This window comes from Sapajus apella, unplaced genomic scaffold, assembly GCF_009761245.1.
Source record: "Sapajus apella isolate SASKATOON/1434 unplaced genomic scaffold, GSC_monkey_1.0 scaffold2, whole genome shotgun sequence".
NCBI classification, from domain to species: Eukaryota; Metazoa; Chordata; class Mammalia; order Primates; family Cebidae; genus Sapajus; species Sapajus apella.
The window spans coordinates 31767703-31789440 of NW_022436942.1; the positions used below are offsets into that span (position 1 = coordinate 31767703).

At 34.4% G+C, this 21738-nt stretch overlaps 1 protein-coding gene across 1 annotated transcript in view; it reads left to right on the plus strand.

Annotated features, from left to right (window-relative positions):
- The window catches only part of TRHDE (thyrotropin releasing hormone degrading enzyme), a 392378-nt gene that overhangs the window by 194341 nt on the left and 176299 nt on the right, over positions 1-21738 (plus strand). Inside the window, exons 4-5 of the mRNA XM_032295835.1 lie at positions 7656-7810; positions 10977-11090. Coding sequence (XP_032151726.1) covers positions 7656-7810; positions 10977-11090 — 269 coding nt within the window. The remainder of the gene's footprint in view (positions 1-7655; positions 7811-10976; positions 11091-21738) is intronic.

Consider the following 21738-nt stretch of genomic DNA (forward strand, 5'->3'; position numbering starts at 1 on the left):
TTTAATCTTCACAGTAACTGCAAGGCGGGTACGGTTAATATCCCCATTTTATCAATAAGAAAGTGAAAGCTGAGAGTGGTTAAACAATTTCCCAAACCCAGTATGGACTCCACAACTTGCAGCTTTAGACATTATATGCATTGTCTTCTGCCAAGAAGATCTGAGAAGCAGAGCTGAAAAAATAACTTGGAGTGTGATTGAGATGCTACTAGAGTACAACCTGGTGACAGCATTAAAGGTAAAATTCAAAGGGTGAAGTGGGGCAGGACACAGAAGTAAGAGTTAGGTCAGAAGCCTGCGGATTGGAGCACAAGATGGCTTTGGGTTGGAAGAATCAGTATGTGTAGAACCCATCTGTGAATTGTAAGGGAATGCATCTAAGTGATACTTTGCAGAGAAGTAGAGAGGTGATTTAAAAGAGCAGCAGAGTTCTTTACATGGTAGAGTGAAAACAAGGAATTCATGACCAGAACTGTTGAACTGAAGGCCCGTTCCTGAGTGGTATGGATAGTGGTTATACATCTGTTTGGCTTACGATTGCAAGCAAAACTAGTTGTAAGCTATATTTAGCATGACTTGCCATCACAAGGTAACCATTCATTTAGCTATTACTATTTGAATATTAGCTGTGTGCTTGGTACTGTGCTAGCACTGGAAATGTAGCAATTGAGATTAAAACTGCTCTTTCTTCCTGGTTTGGGTTGATGTTTCGGCTTAGATACTAATTTTTTAAAAACTTTCCTTGGTCATTTGATCAAATGTATTCTGCCTCCAACTCTGTTATACTTTAACATATTATATGTAATTTTCATGATAGTCCCCATTGCATCTTCTATTATCTTATTTATTTGTCTATTTGTGTATAATTTAGGCCCCTGCCCTACCTGCTGTCCCCAACCCCTCAAAACCAGAACATGAGCTTGGAGACAGCAGCATCTTTTCTAGTCGCCTCTGCTAGAACAGAGTAAGCACTTATCAAACTATTGAATGCATGAATGAATGCATGAATGAATGCCTGATTCAAATAAGTATATTACATGTACAGGGAAAACCAGAAAGAACAAATCTATAGAATTTATTCTGTTCTGAAACTACAACTTCTAATATTAATGTATGGCACTTTAGATTTTCTGAGCAAAAAATCTTACATCCCATCAGAGACAAGTGCTGCTTTTCAGGAAAATGCCAGATCCCCTGACTACGTTATGGGCTTGGCAGCAGGTCTGTTTTCTGCGTAGGCATGGAGGGATTGGCTGCTGAGGTGATGCTCCCGAGTTGCTGGGATATTTATTTCTTCAGCATTAAAATTCTTGTCTTCCAGGACTTCCTAGCCCTTTTCACTCAGGATTAAGGTTGAAGCCTGAGGCATTCAGGTTCTGATCTTATTATAGACTTTCTTATGAATCTCAAATTAGCTAAATAAATGGATGACATATCTGGAATGAACTGATAAGTTTGAGTGTGGACAACTGGAAGACAAATTGGCTGGTGAAGAAATATTGCCAGGAAAAGCCAGGACTCTAGGGATTATGGCTTAGGCAAAAGGAAAAGTATCAAGAGAAACTAGGACAGTTGATAACTATCTGAGGTCACGTATCACAGAGCCTGGAGTGTGAGATTGATCCTGTAGCAGAGAATATCTGAGCTAGAGGATACCAGACTCTTTTGCACTGGAGCCAGGACTTAGAGGAACCGAAAGCTGGGGCAAAGCATCTTATTCTGGACTATCTATCATGACCTGTGAGATCAGAATCTGACTGTGGGAGACAGGAGAGGACTGATATCGTACACATTTTTTTTTTTTTGTTAGTGATTATTTAATAATTTGGAAAATATTAGAGTGCATTTCTAGCTTTCAAGGTTATGCATCAGAAGGGTAATAAGGCAACACTTTTATTAATGCTGGAGACTGGATTTCAGTTAGTATATACTATTGAACAGACCTCATTTAGTGATTCTTTGGACCTTTTGCAAGGTTGTAAGGTTTCTCATTGCACGATGTTCGCAGGGTAATGGGCCGTTTTATTTTATGGGGGTTAACTTTCCCTAGAGGGCAAAACAGAAAGCTGCAAGGCTTTCTTAACTTTCCTTTAGTATGTACTATTCAGCCAGATTGAAAGGGGGGAGGCTTACACAAGGAAGCACAGCACGTTGGGGGCCTATCAAATAGCAGTCTACTGTAAGATGCTTAGATATTTTCATCTAGTTCTCAAAGAGAGCAGTCTGGGCATGTGGGTGGTGATGGGTAGCATTGAAGTGGATGAGACTACTCAAAATAAGTAGTAGAGTGAGTGTCTTAGTCCATTTATGCTAATACCTCAGACTGGGTAATTACCAAATAATAGAAACTTATTTCTCATAATTCTAAAGGCTGAGAAGTTTAAGATAGGGCACAGTCAGGTTTGATGTCTGGTAGGGACTACTCTCTGCCTTCAGGATGACCTTTTCTTGCTGCATTCTCCAGAGGGGATGAATGTTGTGTCTTCACAGGGCAGAAGAGTTCCAAAGGGACCAAGGTAGTTTCCTCCAGTCCTTTTATAATCAATTTATAAGGGTGGAGTCCTTCCGACTTAGTCATTTCGCCAAAGGCCCTACCTTTTAATACCACTGCAATGGAGATTACATTTCAACATGAATTGTGAAGCGTACACATTTAAACCATAGCAGTGAGTAAAATAAAACAACACAGGAGCCACAGATGTAAATCTTGGAAACGTTGATTTTCAAAAGTCAGAGGATGGCAAGAAAATGAAAAACAAAATGAAAAACAATAACAAGAAGGGCTAATCAGAGAAGTGGAAAAAAAAACATGGATATTCTGTTATTATATATACTAGTCTGCCATATGATAATTCTCAGCAATGCCAAAAAAGATAAAATTGGAGAAGTATCCATGAATTTACTTATTCAGAGCTGTTTTAGGATAGTGTTAAGAATAGAAGGCAAATTATAGTGCATTGAGGGTGAGTAGGAGGCAAAAAAGTAGAGCAAGTCAGATTTTTATGTTAATTTATGTTATCACATTCACTAGTATTATATGAATTATTTCCTATCTGTCTATAGTTTTTTGTACTATCCTATTAATTGGAAGCAGACTACTATGCATAAATTTATCAAGGATTTTCTTTGGATTTCCAATTAAATTAGATTCTGAAATATTTGAATTTTCTTCTGTTTTCAAGTCATATGAAAGAGTTATGGGTGTCCATTTTAATGGATATAGCCTCACAACAAATTTTTTTTGCAAAAATTAAAATAATTTCATTCATTTTGAATTAATGTCACCTGCCTTAAATATACAAAAGAAATAATATTTTTGTTACTGAGCTTTGTATTTTTTTAATAGCTTCATTCAGGTGCAGTGATTTATAATAAACTGTCCACATTTAAAGTATATAATTTGGTGCCTTAACACATATATACACATAGGAAATTATCACCATAATAAACATATTCATCACCCCCAAAAGTTTCCTGTGCCTATCTTCTAACCCCTCCCATCTTTGCCCCCAGGCAACCTCTGATCTGCCTTCTGACACTATAGATTAGTTTGCATTTTCTGGAATTTTATATAATTGGCCTGAATCATACAGTAGATATGCTTTCTTCTTTTTTACTCCATATAACTATTTTGAGATTCAACCATGTTTTGGACTGTAACTATAGTTCATTTCTTTTTGATGCTGAGTAGTGTTTTCTTTCACAGGTATACCATACTTTATTCACCTATTGACAGAGATTTGAGTTGTTCCTAGTCTGTAGCTACTGGAAATAAGGCTTTTATAAATATTTGTGTACAAATGTTTGTGTGAATATACGCTTGATGTAGTTGCTTTTTAATTATAAACCTATCATATAAGATTACTTAAGCTGTGAAAACATAAAGCAGAGGCACGATTAAGAATACTTCTCCACAGTTGCTTCAAAAAAAATCTAAGTTTCTTCAATACTCTGTTATAAGGTTAGTAGCATACAACGTTTTCTTTGTTTTTCCCTACTCTGCCATCTGTAAACATGGTTCCTTATTATAAAACTTGTGTGTGTCTAAGTAGCGTCTCCTACTACTGATCTGTGATATACTCTGTTTAATGACTTTCATTTGACTCTGGCTTCATTTGCTGAAGAGTCCTTGTTTGGTTGATCCGTAATCTTGTTACCCAGCCCTGACTTTTGTGACCTCAAACATCTGGATACCAGCTAGTATGTAACCAACTGCCTGTTTAGGTCACCAATGCTTGTTGTCTTTGTCACCAGCTTCCAATTTCCATTCCATATCTGCTTATGTGTTAGTCAGACTTTTGCTATCTGACAATTGCTCCCAAGTCTACCTTTCTCTTCATTCCAAACTCCCAGACTGCATCTGACTCATATGTGTGAAGTCTTCTTTCTGTGCTATTTGTACCAATCCAAATCCAAATGTGTGGCTTGTGTATGTTCACTTAGCCTTGAGGACTGACTACTCTTGGCTCCTGGGGGACTACAGTTTACAGAATTGCCTCTACTTTGTCACAGGCTTCGGTCAGAAGGCTTGTTCATTAGTCACATGTTCCTACAAGAGAATGACACCAGACCTGCTATTGTTGTTGCCATCTATTGGTGAAAAAGTTGACACACTGTGGTCCTGTTGTCTGGTTTGTTCATATTTAAATAAGGTGTCAAGGCAAAATCATATGTAAAAATATTTATTTGTTATGAACTTACAATTCATACCAGTTCTCTGATCTGTGTTCCTCCTCTTTATATATTGTAGCCACATCATCCTTCTTTGTCCAGCATATTTGTCTCATTTTCACCTTATGGCCTTTGCGTTTGTTGTCCTTAGAATGTACTTCTGATTTCAAACAAACTAGCTTCTACCATTATTCACATTTCAGATGAAATGTGACTACCTCAGAGAGGGCTGTCTTAACCACACCACACCCACCCCACCAATCAGTCACTATCTTACTCTGTTACATTTTCTTTGTAGCATGTATCATTTACTAAATTTCTCATTCATTTATTACTTGTTAAGTGACCTCCTGCATATACTCACATATGAATATAAGCACCATGATGGCAGAGAGCAAGGAGCTTGCAGGACAGACGAAAACAATGTCTATATTGAGCAAAGGAGATGCTCAATGAGTATCTGTTGTATATACGAATTCATAGATTACCTTTTTCTGCTCATTGATATGCTATTTACCTTTTGAAGTCCACCTTAAGTGTCATCTCTTTGAAAATCTCCCCCATCAGTTTTGCTTTTTCTCTCTCATAGCACTCTTAAATCTTCAATTATTGGCTCATATTTCCTTTTTGTGTGTGTTATAGCTGTTAATGCCCTCATGCTTAGTCTAAAATGTAGTGGAACATATGGCTCACATTTGACTTATTTTAATATACGTTTCAGACTTAAGACCACAACTGGCCCGGTGTGGTGGCTCATGCCTATAATTCCAGCACTTTGGGAGGCCGAGGTAGTTAAATCACGAGGTCAGGAGTTTGAGACCAGCCTGGTCAACATGGTGAAACCCCATCTCCACTAAAAATACAAAACTTAAGTGGGCATGGTGGTGCATACCTATAGTCCCAGCTTCTTGGGAAGCTGAGGCAGGAGAATCCCTTGAACCTGGGAGGCAGAGATTGCAGTGAGATGAGATATGACATCACGCCACTGCACCCCAGCCTGGGTGACAGAGCAAGAGTCCATCTTGAGAAAAACGAAAAAAGAAAAAGAAAAGCACAACCAATGCTGAGAAGATATTTGTTAAAGTCAGAAATAAAGAAGAATCAACCTTAGTATAAGACTGTTGACTATTTTATTCTTTTTCTTATTTTGAAATATTTAAAGCATGTGGAAAAGAATCAGTAATATTATGATCAGTACCCATATACCTATCACCAACAATGAAATATTATTATTAAAAATATCACTGTTTAATTCACTGTGTAATTGTCTTCCATCCTTTTCCCCTCCTTTCTTCCATGAAGGAAACGTGATCCTGACTTTAATGTTTATCACTGCTATGTGTGTGTGTTTTATGTGTGCATTTTGCCATTATTGTGTCTGTGCATGTGTTCGTGTATGTATATCCATTTACAACACATGGTGTTATTCTACTTGTTTTTAAGTAGTGGATGTTATTTTAGGGTCATTTTACACTTCACTTATTTCCTTGACATTGTCTTTCTCAGTGTCCATGTGGATGTATGTCGTGTTAGAATCTAGTGGTGATATCAATTGTTTTGATTGCTGTGTAATATTTCTTTATATACCTATTTCTCAGTTTCTTTGTCCTTGACCATGCTTAAAAGCACTTAATTTTCCCTTTTCACGTGTACGAACAATACTATAGTGAACATTCTTGTATAATTTTCTGTTGTGTCATAGGGAGTTACTCCAGGGTTATATGGAGAAGTAGAACTTCCAGGTCGGAGACTGCAAACACTGTGTTTGGCATTGTGATTAAAAGCACAGGTGCTGAACTGTTCTGCTGGGTTCAAATTCTTACCCTGACACTTACTAGTTTTCCCAGGAGGCAATGAGCCCCGGCTATTTTCGACCTGTTTTCATGAGCATGCGTGCCCTACCTCAATCCCTGGCATTAAGTAGTCACCTTGGCTTAGATCCTTTTGGCTCTGGAAGGATCTGTCAGAGTTAATTCCCAGCCGCCACTGCCTGCTTCTGGAGCCAGTGCCCAGCAGGCCTGTGGCTTCACATGCAATTACCACTTTGCGTTTCTGTACCATTTCTGGTCCAGGGAGAGGTTTACTTTTGAGCCTGGAGATTTTTTAGTTTTCCATTTTAATATTTTATTTATCATCACTATGTCTCTGGAGCAGAGGGAGTACATCAAAGCATGAACTCTTTGTGTCGCCATAACCAGAAGTTGATAATACCTCTATGATCTTTTAAAATAAGCACAAATCTTAGAATCATCTAAACACAGATATTTAAAGCTGGAAGGCATTTTAGAGATAATTAAGGCCAATGACCTTATTTCATAGGTGAGGGAATTGCGGTCTTAAGAAATTAAGTGATTTACTGATGTTGCTTAACTAGTTGACAATGACAGAGCCTGACCAGAGCCTGTGGGTTTTCTTAATAGTTTTTTTTTTTCCATCATCTCCACTTTCAAAGGTTTCTCTGTAAGATATATAACATGTAACATATTACTTTTAAAAGAACTGGAAAAATACACTAGAATTTAAACAATTAGAAAAGTTACATCACATTTTAAAACATATAAACTGCTTTCTCTTAGACAATATTGAGGAAAAAATAAGAATATAGTATTTACTGCATTGAGTTGAATGTATTTTCATTAGAAGGCACAACACCTTTGACTCTGTGGGTTCCTGCTGCATTTGATTTCCTTGACTTATGAAATTTATTAGGATGGGCCCATCAATAATGGCACTGATACTTCTAGCTACCTATAACACTGGGCTTGAAAATGAACTGTGATGAATGGATGTGACCAGCATTTGCAGTGATAGTCTATATTTCTGCTGTCATGTAGAAATGACAGGTAGTTCAATTTGCCAAAAAAAAAATCACTAAGTAAAATCAAGTATTCCTTATAATTAGGATTTCTGGACATTTTTAGTATATAAATTCAGAATCTGGTGTCTTTGTTAAAGCTTTTGGAACTGTTTTATTTTATTTCTAGATCTTTTAGCTGTGCCTAAGCATCCGTATGCTGCTATGGAGAACTGGGGACTAAGTATTTTTGTGGAACAAAGAATACTGCTGGATCCCAGTGTTTCATCTATTTCTTATTTGCTGGATGTCACCATGGTCATTGTTCATGAGATATGTCACCAGGTATGAGAAAAAGAATCAGGTGTAAGTATAATGTGCAAGCTACTGAGAATGATTTCGAATTCCTAGATTAAGAACTAAATTATTATCCTCCCAATTAAGTTTTAATTTTATATAGAACAATATGTAGTTCTTTCTGGAAGAGATGCCATTTTTCTCAGATCATAGCACAAACAAAAACAAACACACTGATTATACAGAGTAGGCAACTGTCATTCCGTTTAGTTGAGGAGTGAGATAGCACTGTTACCCAGCACCCTCTTTGGATCCCTTGTTTAGTCAGTTATCAACCTTGCTTTATTTTCTTGTGATTATTAGTGTGTTTATATGGTAAGTGTGTGATGGTAATGATTTACTGCATCACTGCAAGATGCAGCTGAGTTTTGTGTACATGTCAAAATTTGCTTTTGCTGAAATCAATTTGTTATTCCCCTTTTCCCACCACATAGACACTTAGGAAGCCTTTCACTAACTTAGCCGTAGACTCTTTGTTCTCAAATGATTGATATTTTTTGTCTTGGCATGTTTAGAAATTCATATGTAAATTAACCAATTTTGTAGTGAAGGTAAGATAAAATTAATTTCATTTTGATTTTATGTACTTTCTCATAATGAATGGAAAGTATTAGAGAGATTTTGCAGTGCTCATTTGAATCTTAATTTTAGTGGAAAATTATCACTGAAAATAGACATTCATGCCAATTGAAAGTGATACCTGTCCTGGCAACAGTAATTATGGATAGCTTTAATCTTATAACACCAGAAATCTCATTGCGATACAGTATGATTTCAATACTTTATAAATCTCACACCTTTTTAAAAGCTAAAAAAACTAAGGAAAGAGTGATGTGAAAAATGCTATCCGTGAAAGAAGGTAAACCGTTAAATGCTAATAAATGAATACTGACTTAATGATGTATTGGTCCAGGTCTGATGGCCATTTACCTAAATGTCAGCTTATATATATATTTATTTATTTTTGAGACTGAGTCTCACTATGTCATCCAGGCTGGAGTGCAGTGGTGTGATCTTGGCTCACTGCAAACTTCGGCTCACTGCAACCTTCACCTCCCAGGTTCAAGTGATTCTTCTGCCTCAGCCTCCCAAGTAGCTGGGACTACAGGAGCCCACCACCATGCCCAGCTAACTTTTTTTGTATTTTTAGTAGAGACAGGGGTGTTTTACCATGTTGGCCAGGCTGGTCTCAAACTCCTAACCTCAGGTGATCCACCCACCTTGGGCTCCCCAAGTGCTGGTATTACAGTGGGGAGCCACTGTGCCCGGCCCCTACATGTCAGTTTTTTGCATTAAACCTGTAAAATATTTGTACCTGCCTTGCTGGCCGGATCTCTCATGTGTGTTCCTCACCTCAGAGACTTAAAGAGATCCTTTGCAGAGATGACTGGGGCTCCTAGTCTGTACTAAAGAGGATGATTTTGACCTAGTATCATATAATTATTTGAGGCAAAAGCAGTTTCTTTTTTGAATGCTCCTATAAATGACAAGTTAGATATATAGGTCTGTTGAAATGAAAGCACACTGATAATGTATAATTGTTTGGAGAACTTGATTTCATTTGTTTCATATTGTAAGTTACTTTCTTGTTATAGCTTACTTTTGGTAGTCCACTTACTATGGGGTAATGAACCAGAAGTTAGTAGAAACACTTAACATAATTTCCATTGTCATTGCCCACTTAATTTCTATGTTACCTTCCCTGCCTACCTATTTGTTGCCACAATTCTGAAGATAGGTTTTCAAGTTAAAGGAGATATGTGCATTTTTTTATTTAAATAATTATTAAAAAGTTAAACATTTACTTTGTGGTCCTTAACATATTGAGAGCTATTTTTATTTGTATTTCAATGAGAGATCCTCTTGAAGAATAGGTACTTTATACTGTTACTATTGAAACTGTCAGCCAAGCTTGTTAATGTGGCTCTAATGCCCAGCATGATCTGGTACTTGTCTGTCTTTCTGTACTCTTCCATGCTTTCCTCCTCCTGGTCCACTACGTTGCAGCTGCACAGGTCTTTCTTCTGTTTCTTAAGTAGCTCACTCCCATTTAGAGTCTTCACATTAAGGCTAATTATATCTCCCTGGAATTCTCTTTCCCAGGCTTTTCTCATGGCTGGCTCTTCCTTATCACTGAACTGTGCGCTCAAATGTCACTTGCTTAGAGAGAACGTTTTTGCTTTTACAATCTAAAGCAGCTCCTCCATTCCTGTAGCATTTTATTAGGATCTGAAGTTGCGTTGCTCATTTGCCTATTTATTTTTTTATCGTATACCTCCCTTCATCTGCACTACCTCTACAATAAAATGTCAGCTGCATGAGGAGGAATGTTATCTAACTTTTCTTCACTGAATCTTGTCTAGGCTAGCTCCTGGCATATAATGTATTTTTTTTCTTTTTAATGAGAAAAGAATTCCTTTAACATTTTCCTGAACTAAGCAAGTTTCCGAGTAATAAATCATGATCTAATCAAAACAACAGTTAAAATTACATTATTTTTCATGAAGGCATCTTACAGAGATTTTTTGGTCTAAATCCTTATTATCATAGAATCGTAAGAGTCAAGTGTGAGGGACCTCAAAACCCCTTAGTTTTATCAGTCAGCAAATATGTCTTCTGAATTACCTCTGGCACTAGGGGGTGATGCTTACTTACCTCCTGTGATGAACTACTCACTATCTTTCAAGGCATATTTTCCCATCTTCGGCCATCTCAGTCTGTTAGAGGGTTTTCTGCATTTTCAGCAGACATTTACCCATGCTAATTTCCATTCACTAGTCCTGGTTTGTCCCTTGTAGGGTCACAAGAAACAAGCCTTTCCTCTTCTACATAATAGGTCTTCAAATATTTGAAGACAGCTGTCATCAGTTTTTCTCTCCTGAGCTTTCTTCTCCAAGTCAAATATTCTTTTGTGTTTATTGTTTATTGATTATTCTTTTTTGTTTTTCTCTGAATGCATGTATAAAAAAACTAGTGTCACCCAAGTAGTCAAATAAATCAATACAGTCTTGCCATAGCACATTTTAAGATCACAAAATCAACTGGGGAATGAATTCCAGTTATAATAATCAAGGTTTAATAGATGTAATTTTAGATAAAATAGTTTGGGGATAGATTTTATTTTATTTGATGACCATTAATTTTGTTATTGCAGTGGTTTGGTGACCTTGTGACCCCTGTGTGGTGGGAAGACGTGTGGCTGAAGGAAGGGTTTGCCCACTACTTTGAATTTGTTGGTACAGACTACCTCTATCCTGGCTGGAACATGGTAAGTGCACTTGAATTATTTGAAACTTTTAGCAAAAGGCTGATCTAGTGTTACATTAGGCTTATATCATCATTGCAGGTGACTAAAAATAACAACTGATGCCTGAAAAAAAAATCAACTGTTCAATAAAATGTAACCAAAAATATAAATGTTAGTATTCCTAAAGAGTTATATTTTATATATTAGGAACTGTATATTCTGATTTGCTATTCCTTAGTTTACCTAAATAGAAATATTTTCGATTGTAGTATTTTATAGTAAAGGAAAATTGTCCTTTAAAATAAAAAACTCAAGAGTAGTTAATAATATTTTAGATATACAGAATATATCAAACATAGAAATATGAGGACTTGACATCTCATTCATGAGATAAACCATAAAAACAATCTAAAAGATGTGATGTTTTATTGTTGTAGATACATGTATTTTAGGATTAAATGACATAATAAGAGGTCATTACTTTTACTTGTGAAGAGTTATTCATATTATACCTATATTTTAGGACTGTCAGAACTTGAAGAAACTTTTTTGTGACTTAATCTATGCTGTTATAAGACATCCTAGAAGAAAAACTAGAGGGAGGGTGTAGTTTTTCTACATGTCTTTCTTTATCAGTTCTTCATTTTATATGAGCTTTCACTGATCAATAAGTGGCTGTGTGATTATTAAATAGAACCCAGGGTATATATATAGTTCTGAAATTCAAATTTTAAATGTATTCTAAGTGGTACTATTAAATTCAGTGAAAATAATTGCAATGTTCCAATATTTATCAACTTCCGAAAGCTCAAATTTTATTTGTGACATAGCATAAGTGACCATATATATATGTATATATATGCATATATTTAAACCACTTTATTGAGGTAAGATTGACATAGAAAATGCTGTATATATTTAATGTATGCACCTTGAAAGTTTGTAGATAAGTATATATCCATGAAACAAATGATCACCACAGTCTACACCATAAATGTATTCATCACCTCTAAAAGTTTCTTCCCACCCTCTCTACTTACCGTTATTTGGTGATAAGAACACAACATAAGATCTGCTCTTCAGCAAGTTTTCAGGTGTATGATACAGAATTATTGAATATACACCTTATGCCGTACAGTAGATATCTAGGACTTATTCATCTTGCATGACTGAAGCTTTGTACCCTTTGTCTAATATATCTTTGTTTCCTCTACCCTCAAGCCTCTGGCAACCACCATTCTACTATTTGCTTCCATGAATTTGACTATTTTAGTTTCCTCATTTAAGTGGAATTATGTAGTATTTATCTGTTTTATCTCACTTGGCATGATGTCCCAAGTTCACTCATGTTGTTACAAATGGCAGAATTTCCTTGCATGCATATACCACGTTTTCTTTATCCATTCGTCAGTGAGTAGATTGCTTCCCTATATATTTTATACTGCTCTCTTTTGATGTTCTAAAGTATTAATAATAAGTCGTTACCTGCGTGTCTGTTATTAGTCCAAGTGTAATTTGAAGAACACATAAACCAACATAAAATATGAAGGCATCTGTAAGTCATCATATAACTTCTCTAACATAAATTTAACTGACTCCTGCTGAGTAAAAAAAAAAGTGAAATTACTTTTTTAACAAAAACGTGAAGATAGCAATACCTATCAACATGTTTTAATTATTTTCATGCAATTTTACCTATATTTTATGAAGGCAACATGATTCATTTGCACAAACATACAAGATAAGTTTATTTGTTTTACGTGTCTTGATATTTATATATGTACAACATAATTTTAATATCTTCCTTGAAGTGTTTTATTTTGGCATTCAAATTAATTAACAATGCTTTTAAATGACTTTGAAGAAAAATCACCAATACAATGTCATATTATTGAAAGTATTCATTAACAAATGTGTAATTTTAAAATATAAATGTTTATGGTGACTGAAACATTTCCAAAAGTATCTTTTGGTTTTAGATGACTTTCAACCAACTTTGTTTAAATTTCTCATTTAATTTTTATTATGCTGTGGATTATTACTGATTTATAATTTTATTATGTTTCAATATTAAAAGATGTCCTTATTACAAGTGACATGTTATGCATAGGTATTGCTTTTTTTTTTTTTAGCTCATTCTGATACTTGTGATAAAATTCTTTCTATTCACTATTATGAAAAATACATCTTAGTAGTCAACAGAATTATTCATGGGGTGAAAACTGACAGCTTTTGATTGTTTTAGCTTGGTACTTATATCTTCAGTTTCAGTGTCCTCATTCAGGATTTTGTCTCTGAATGATTTTTCATATTTCTTCATCAGTTACATTGTAAAAATAGGTCTTCTAGAAAAGCTTTTTATAGGAGGTATTGAAAATGAACACAGAGTGTAAATAGGACAACTGAGACTTTGTTCTTAATTAAACACAGACCGTGCATTAGGAGTATAAAAACCTTGAGGTGATTCAGATATAAGATTTGATTACTTCTAAATCCATATTTAGTAATTAAGAAATGAAAACTAATGATGGAACAATTACAGTGTCACAGAAAACTCATCCTATTAAAGTAAAAAATGAAAGAATAAACTGTGTTACATTTAATTAGACAGTTAATAGTGAGAAGAAACGTCTTATTATGATGGTTTTTTTCTTTTTTTTTTTTTTTTGGAGACAGAATCTCGCTTTGTGGCCCAGGCTGGAGTGCAGTGGCACAATCTCTACTCACTGCAACTTCTGCCTCCCAGGTTCAAGTGATTCTCGTGTCCAGCCTTCCAAGTAGCTGGGATTACAGGTGTAAGCCACCACACCTGGCTAATTTTTGTATTTTCAGTATAGACAGCATTTCACCAAATTGGCCAGGATGCTCTTGAACACCTGACCTCAAGTGATTCACTCGCTACAGCCTCCCAAAGTGCTGGGATTACAGGTAATGATGTGTTTTTAAGTTTAGGTTATACAGGTTTAAAATGCTTTCTGATATTTGAATACTTTTGCTTTCTAGCTTGCGGAATACCTCAATATACTAAATCCAGAAACCCATAGAAATAAACTCTATAATGAAATTGCCCCTCCATATATCATTAATACCTTCTTTACAAACAAAATTTTAGGAATAGGGTAGCCACATAAATAAGAGAGGATATTAAATGCCTTGAAGGCTGTGCCAGCATTAATTTTCACAATTACATCAGCAAAAGAGTGAAAGAAATACTCAAAAGAACAAGAGTGACGGCTGTGTCAGCAGTAACTCATATTATTGTGCTATGCCTAAAAGCTTGCCTGTGAGTGCATGGCTTAGGCTTCACTAGACCTGAGCCTGTAATAGAAAAACCAGAATACAGGCTCATGTCAGGAGTAAAGAAATTCAGGAAGTTGACCTCTTTTGTCATTAGTCTCAAAAACAGTGCTGTTCATTTTTAGGCATCAAGTCTCAAATGCTGAAAAACAATTTTATCTGCTAGGGAGACACTATGGCAATCTACCCTCCATGGACTAGCAATAAAGAAACCAAGAATTATATAGTATTATTAAGGAAGCACTTGTTCTGACTTAGGCCAATATACTTTGCTTAACTGTTAGTAAAATCTTAGTTGTATGTATGTGTGTTTTCAGAGCCAGTTATAATACAGAAGTAACCAGTTTTTACATGAGGAATACTAAATAGAATAAAATGATCACAATATACATTTTTGTGATAATTTTGCTCTCTAGTAAACTAATCAAGTTTGCCATTTTGTAGTTATGAGGTTTTACAGGCATAATGATATGTCAGGGGACTAGATTGGAAATAAGAAGCTCAGATTCCAAGAAAGGCATTTCCCCTTTCTAACTCATCCTTATCATTTGAAAAATGGGAGAATTATACTGACTGAGCAAGTTCACATAATTTTTTTGAAGACAAAATAATTTATGAGGTCTTTGAAATGTATGAACCACTATACAAATGTGAGTAGACATCATGGACCTGGGAAAATGAATGCTCTATTAGGAAAGTACATTGATTTTACATATAGATACTCTAACTTTCCAACCCTAGCAAACCATTTTTACTTCCTAGGTTTATACCAATAATTAATACATACAAAATAAACTTGGCAGCTAGATTCGGTCTCACCAAATCAATTCTTATCTATACTGGCAATGTGGACTATTCCATAGGTATGTAAGCCTTAGATAATGTTTCATTCATCAAACAGAAGTGTCAAATCATTAGAAACGGCCTCCTCAGCATGGGACTAAAGACACATTTCAAAGAGGATTCATGTTATGAATAGCCTTTTTGCTTGATGTTATTTTATCAAATTTGGCTGTTAGTGACAACATTATTGGATGGATCAAGTTACAGCATGCCATTGATGACAATCATATTAAATCTTATTGTGTTTCCTGAAAACAGATGAAAAGAAGGAGTAACATGTGCAGTTACTGTTCTTCAACAACTCTTGATCATTTTAATTTGAAAAAAGTTTATAATAGAATAATTTCAATATGGCAAAAAGTTACATAGTAAAATACTGCAGTGAAGAACTCCTTATTTTAAAGATCTTGTGCTAATGCAGGTCAAGTCATATCCTCTGTGCATTTTGCATAGGTTTCATTGTAATTTGTGTAGTGTATATTCTTGGTGACTCCTTCAGGTTCCTGAATGTAGCATTACAAGAAAGTGCTTCTATAATTAGAATTATTAAACATGAGTATATGTTCTTTCATTAAAGAAATTGGGAAGGTAAAGAGCTTCGCACACCACAAACGTTGTAGTTATACTTTGATAACGTCAGGAGATTGGAAATTTTCTCTTAATTTTTGTAAGGACACATACCTGGGCATAAAGATAATTATTAATGCAACTAAATTTTAGTCTGCAAAATAACTCCTCCAAAGTAGTAAACTAGAAGGTGATCCAATTGTTTTAATTTATTGATATTTTATTCTCAAATGACTGGTACCTAGTGAATGTGAGAAATTTAAAGGCTTCTTAGGGCTGGACCCAAGGGCTTTTGGTCTTTTTGATCCTGTTCCATTGTTTAAAAGTGACATTTACATTGAGAGACCATAAGGAAAGTACAAAGTATGCCTGCTTGGGTCTCATGGAATCCTAGTCTTTAAAACGGACCTCTTCTCTGACTACATTTTCCTTTCTCTGTTCCCTCCTGCCTTTTAAAGCTATTTTCTTTTACTCAACAGAAGTTGAACAAATCATTGACTAACTGAAAAATAGCTGATTTGCTCTGCAAGCAAAGTTTTCTCCTTATTGAAAATATAAACTTCTTTTTAAAGAATAGAAATGTTTTTCCCATTTAAGAGGAACTGGGGACCTGCAGCTCCCTGTTATGAGAGAAAGGTTTGCTTTTCTCCTAGCATTAGCAGTTAGGGCAGATTTTGGCCTTGGTGGATAATGGGCCTATAGCAAAGACAAAGAAACTACAAGGAGGATGTAAGAGCAGCAATGAGAGCAGCAGCTAATGCCATTAAAGCAAAATACCTCCTGTGCTGTCGCTGCACTCTGAGTGTACGTTTGAGGAATCCTAATGTGCACATGCACCATGCACTGAGGATTAGACTAGAACTCTTAGGCTGTATATATTCAGATAATCCAAAAATAACAGCAGAGTTAAGCAGTCCTGACACTGGAATCTAACCAGTGGAAACTGAAGAGATATTAATACTTTTTAGCAAAAGCAAAAAACAGTTAAAATAAGAGCTATACCTGTTACACTAAAAGGTTAAACTAACTCTCACTGAGGCCAATGCAATAATACCTTGTATTTATATTTTCTTTTCCTCATTTTAGGACTAATTCTGTGCATTTTAGAAAATGTCTTATTGTAACATTAGTACCTATGTTAAAAGCGTCTGTTAGATGAATGAGTAAGACTGGACAATCTTTGTTAATTGGTCAAGTATATTAATTGATTTAGAAATTGTGTAGCACAAATACATTTTTGAGTATAATACTACAACTGGAGGATATATAATATATACATATTTTCATTTTGTTTGCACTTGTAGTTCTTTTATAAAAATCAAGACTTTGGATTCACAGTTGCTTGGGAAATAGAAGCTTTTAAGGAGCCTCAGTGTTACAAAGGTGTGTTACATTTCAGGACATGTAAATCGTTTTCTTTCATTGCTTCCAATGGAAGACCATCTTTTACTAAGTAAGATATCTTTAGAAAAGGAACATAAAACAGGCATAATTCATTAGTATTCATGTATATTCACTGTATAGTCACATATATTTCTATCTACTCAGGTAAGTATCTGGAAAGTTTTTTTTTAAGTCACATTACCTCCCATTCTTTCCTATATGAATTTCTAAAATTTAAAACAAAGCTGAGAATTTAAAAAAATATGCATGTTTTTAAAGGATGTTTTTTAAAGCCAAGTCATTTTGCTTGGAAAGATTGTTTCAGGTTTTGTATGCTTTAAACCTGGAGATATAAGATAAAGAACATTCCCTATGGAATAAAGTTTTTCTTCTAAGCACTGTTTTAGGATTTTCATGGTGTCAAGGTCCTTTTACATTTTTGTAGAAGTTTCCAATAACTTTACAGCATTATTTCTAAGAAGAAAACACTTACTAAACCTGGAGGCTAACAATAATGCAAGGCTATCCTTTCTCATATCCAGAAAAACTGCAGGGAAAATGAACCCATTCATTCTCTTTTCAAGTAAGAACAGTTTGTAAGAAGAATATTCCAGCTTGCTAAAAATTGTCAGACGCTACTTGATAAACCAGAAAAATTGATAATGCCAAAAATTGTACCAAATCATAAAATGTTTTCTTAGACATTATTATTCTCAAATATATACTAGTGGCCATAGTATATTCTACCACTATTTTATCTGTCCTTCTCACCACTCCTGGTAAAAATGTTATTCTTTTTTAATATATTAGTGTTCAACATCTGATATTAGTAAGATTTTCCCAAGTAAAAAAGAATTTGCCTTGCAAAGCCTCTAACATGAACACAGCCAAAACTAAAAGCTGGGGACTCGGAGGGCAACCAAGGAAAAATTCATTAATTTTCTGATTACTAATCATGCTTAACCAGACAGCTATATGTTTTAAAAGAGATTAGACCACAACTTATTTCTAAGCAAGGAGTGATTGTCTCAGTCCATAACACTTTATGGGACTTTTCTTTTTTACTTTCATCAAGGTTATTTTAATACTGTTCAAGATATTACTAGACAAGGATGCCAGAAATGAAAGTAGTGAGTTCAAGTGATATAAAAAATAATAAGAAGAATATGAAAAACAACAGCCTCCTGTAAAGAGAACGTTAAAAAAATGGGTAATTTGAGGTGATGGAGATTTTGCCTCAGTTACTCCTTTAGCAGTTTTAATAAAGACTCATGTAGCATTTACTTTGTAGCACTAAACACTTTACATATATTAATTCACTGTGAAATAGAGCAAGACCTGCCAGCATCTGGAGAATGCACAATTTCTCTGTTGTCTTTTTTCTTCTGGGTCTGAAGAGTATCATATTGGTTAGATCACTGCTCAGTTCTGCCATTCAGGCAGCTCTTCTTAACCATGAATTCAAAAAAGATTTTTAGTAGAACATGTTTTGACATTGAGCTGAATAACTTCTGTGGATATACCATTCACAAACTTGAGTGAGCTCCCTTTGAAAATTGTTATGTTTTTAGCTTTTTGGCTTTTCCTAGGATTGATGAAAAAAAATGCCACTGATTACAGTCTTATTTTTGTCAGTTTGTGTCATATGCGTCATTAAAGGTAAAGATACATGGGAATGCTTTTCTCTCCTTAGCACTCACTTCAAAAACACCTGTGTCCAATTAATTCCCTTAATGATTTTATTTTTTTCTTCTCCAGATTTTATTTATAGTTCAGTGAGGTCCTTCTTAAGTGCTGTTAGTGGTATACTAGCTGAATAATTTTATATAAATTAGTTTGATGCACTGCTGCCACATTTTTTTATTCCATTCATTGATACATTTCATTCATTCTATTTATTTCAGTCAGAGAATTATCAAGCACCTAAAATGAGCCATTCATTATGCTAATTTCCATGGAATAAATCTCATGATATTAATATGGAATTGCTAACTGTCAATTTATTGTGTACATTGTATTTATCTTTTGCTTGGTGGCTTTAGTCAGTCAATGCGGATAAATGCAGGATTCTTTTTTTTTTTTTTTTTTGGCTCTTAGCTGACCAATCATACCTCTGTCAGAAGTAGTTTCATTTACAGAGCAGCTGAAAAATGCAGAGCCATCACCTCAACCAGATTGTTCACATTCATAGATGTATTTGAAAAATAAAATTAGGCATGGTAAGTTTCAGAGAATTAGCCAGATCATGGAACAATCAGAACATTTAGCTACCTATTATTCTTTTTATATTACATGGCTCAAACATATTCTGTAATGTTTTTTCCGATTTACCTAGTTACAATGGCCATTTCATTTAGATTTTGAGTATGTTTCTGCTCAGATACGTTATGCTTTTGAGTCTTGCTTCTTTCCCTAAACATCACAACTTTGCTTGCAAGGTAGGTCACTTAAAAAGCACATTTCTGTTCTTTTGATTGTAGTGGCAGTGATAGTAGTATGGTGGAATATTTTCATCAAAATGTTTATTTTATAAATTTTCTGATTAAAGACAAGTTTAGATCAATTGCCCCTTCAGAGGAAAATTTGGCATTAGTTATATTCTGTTCCTATTTGCATGACTGGTCCAATTTGAAGCACCTGAATCATGAAACACTATTGGTGATGACTAATTAAAAACTAAAAAAACTGTATAAACAAATTTGTTGCCCTAGTTTTAAAACAGGGAACTTTTCTTGAAATTGTTGGCTTCTTTAGAGAGGTGGCAGGACATAGCACTTACCAGGCTTAAAAAGAATTTGGCTTCCTACAAAAAGATAATATTTTCTATCTATTGTTAAGTATTTTGCTGGAATATTTGGGCTCCTCACTGACCAAATATTTCTGAGGATTAATCTGCATTGACTTGTTCTTTTTTTAAAAAAAAAATTAATAAACACTTACTGGATTTCACCCCCCATCACCCCCACACACACACACACTTTTTTTTTTTTTTTTTTTTTTTTTTTTTTTTTTTTTTTTGCTAGTTTCTCAGTTAGGGATGGGAAACGCTCAACTAAGTATGGAACATCAATGTCGTCTAAGTCTTACAGACCTATTTTACAGTATAGTTAGATTGTCTTTATTAGAGTCAGAGTAATGCTACTTTACAGTTAGCTAGAATGAAATCAAATTCCTTTTTTCTACCTATCCCATGTATTAAATTTTTGGCTTTCTGCTACTTACTACCTGTGTGATCCTGTTTATTCATCTTCAACATATGTATGAAATCCTGGGTTGTTTATATCACAGACTAGCTTTAAGAATTAAAGAAGTTTATATTCTTACTACCATTTTTAAACCAATATTATTGTTATTACACTTAAGTGTAACAGTATTACTTGCAGGGTAATTATATATAACATTTTTATGGTTTATAAATGTATTGCAAGTTCAAATTTTACATTCTGAAGAGTAAAGCTTTTCTCTACTAATTATACAATCAGTTTATAAATATTTTAATAGCTTACTCTGAAATGCAGTTTTAGATGATACATTCCTAATTGATTAACTTTCTGGGGTCTTCGTACTCTATAGGTTCTAGAGTTGTTTGCTATGTGTTATCAAAATTTTCAAATTTCAAAAAAGATGCTTTTAATTTTCACTGGAAACATAAAGACTTCTATTATCTGATAAGTACAAGGTTTTATCACACTAGGTTATTTGATAGATTGACAATTTATATCACATTCAAAGTAAAGTACAAAAATGTGCTAATTTATAAAATCATTGATCAATTAATAAGAATTAATTAATAAAAATTTTGTTACAGAATTAAGATCAGTTGAATGGCTATTTATTTTGTAAATTAAAATAACATAAATTTATTACCATGTTAATAACTTTTGGGAGTCGATTAGTTCATCTTGGAATTCTTCCAGACCTGAATGATATGAGAAAGTTTCAATTAGAAATTTAAACAGAAAGGGAATCTGTTTAAGAAAATTAGTCAGTATACTTTAAAAATCCTCTAAATTACATTTTATTAATCAAAAATTAAAATGCCTTAATTCTCTGATGTGCCTGCAAAATATTGGAGACTCCTTGTGATTAACGTGGAAAATGAACAGGTAAGTATGAAAAATGATGAGCCAATTTTATTTTATTGAAATGGCCTATCAGATTGTTAAAAAAATTAGCATGGAGGAAAATATTCTTACTGCCAAAGTGATATAAGATTCCTTAAAAGGTGAAGAAGGTATTACCTCCTAGAAACTTAAAATCTATGGACAGGATCCTGAAGTGACATTTGCTACAAGAATGGCAATGAGTTCATGTTTACTAGCAAAGAAGAGAAAGCAAGTATTCCCCACTAGATGATATGCTTTATCAGATTAGGGACTGTTTATTTCACCATCATTTCTCAGCATTTATCTAAAAGCTTAGCATATATGGGATGTTCAGCAATAAAAGTGTGGACAAAAATTAACAAAAAAATTATGAAATGAATGTTAACAAATGTCAAGATCACTTATGAAAGATTATAACAGTTTCTATTCTATGTTGCTATTAGGAATGCATTCACTGAACAAAATATATTGCG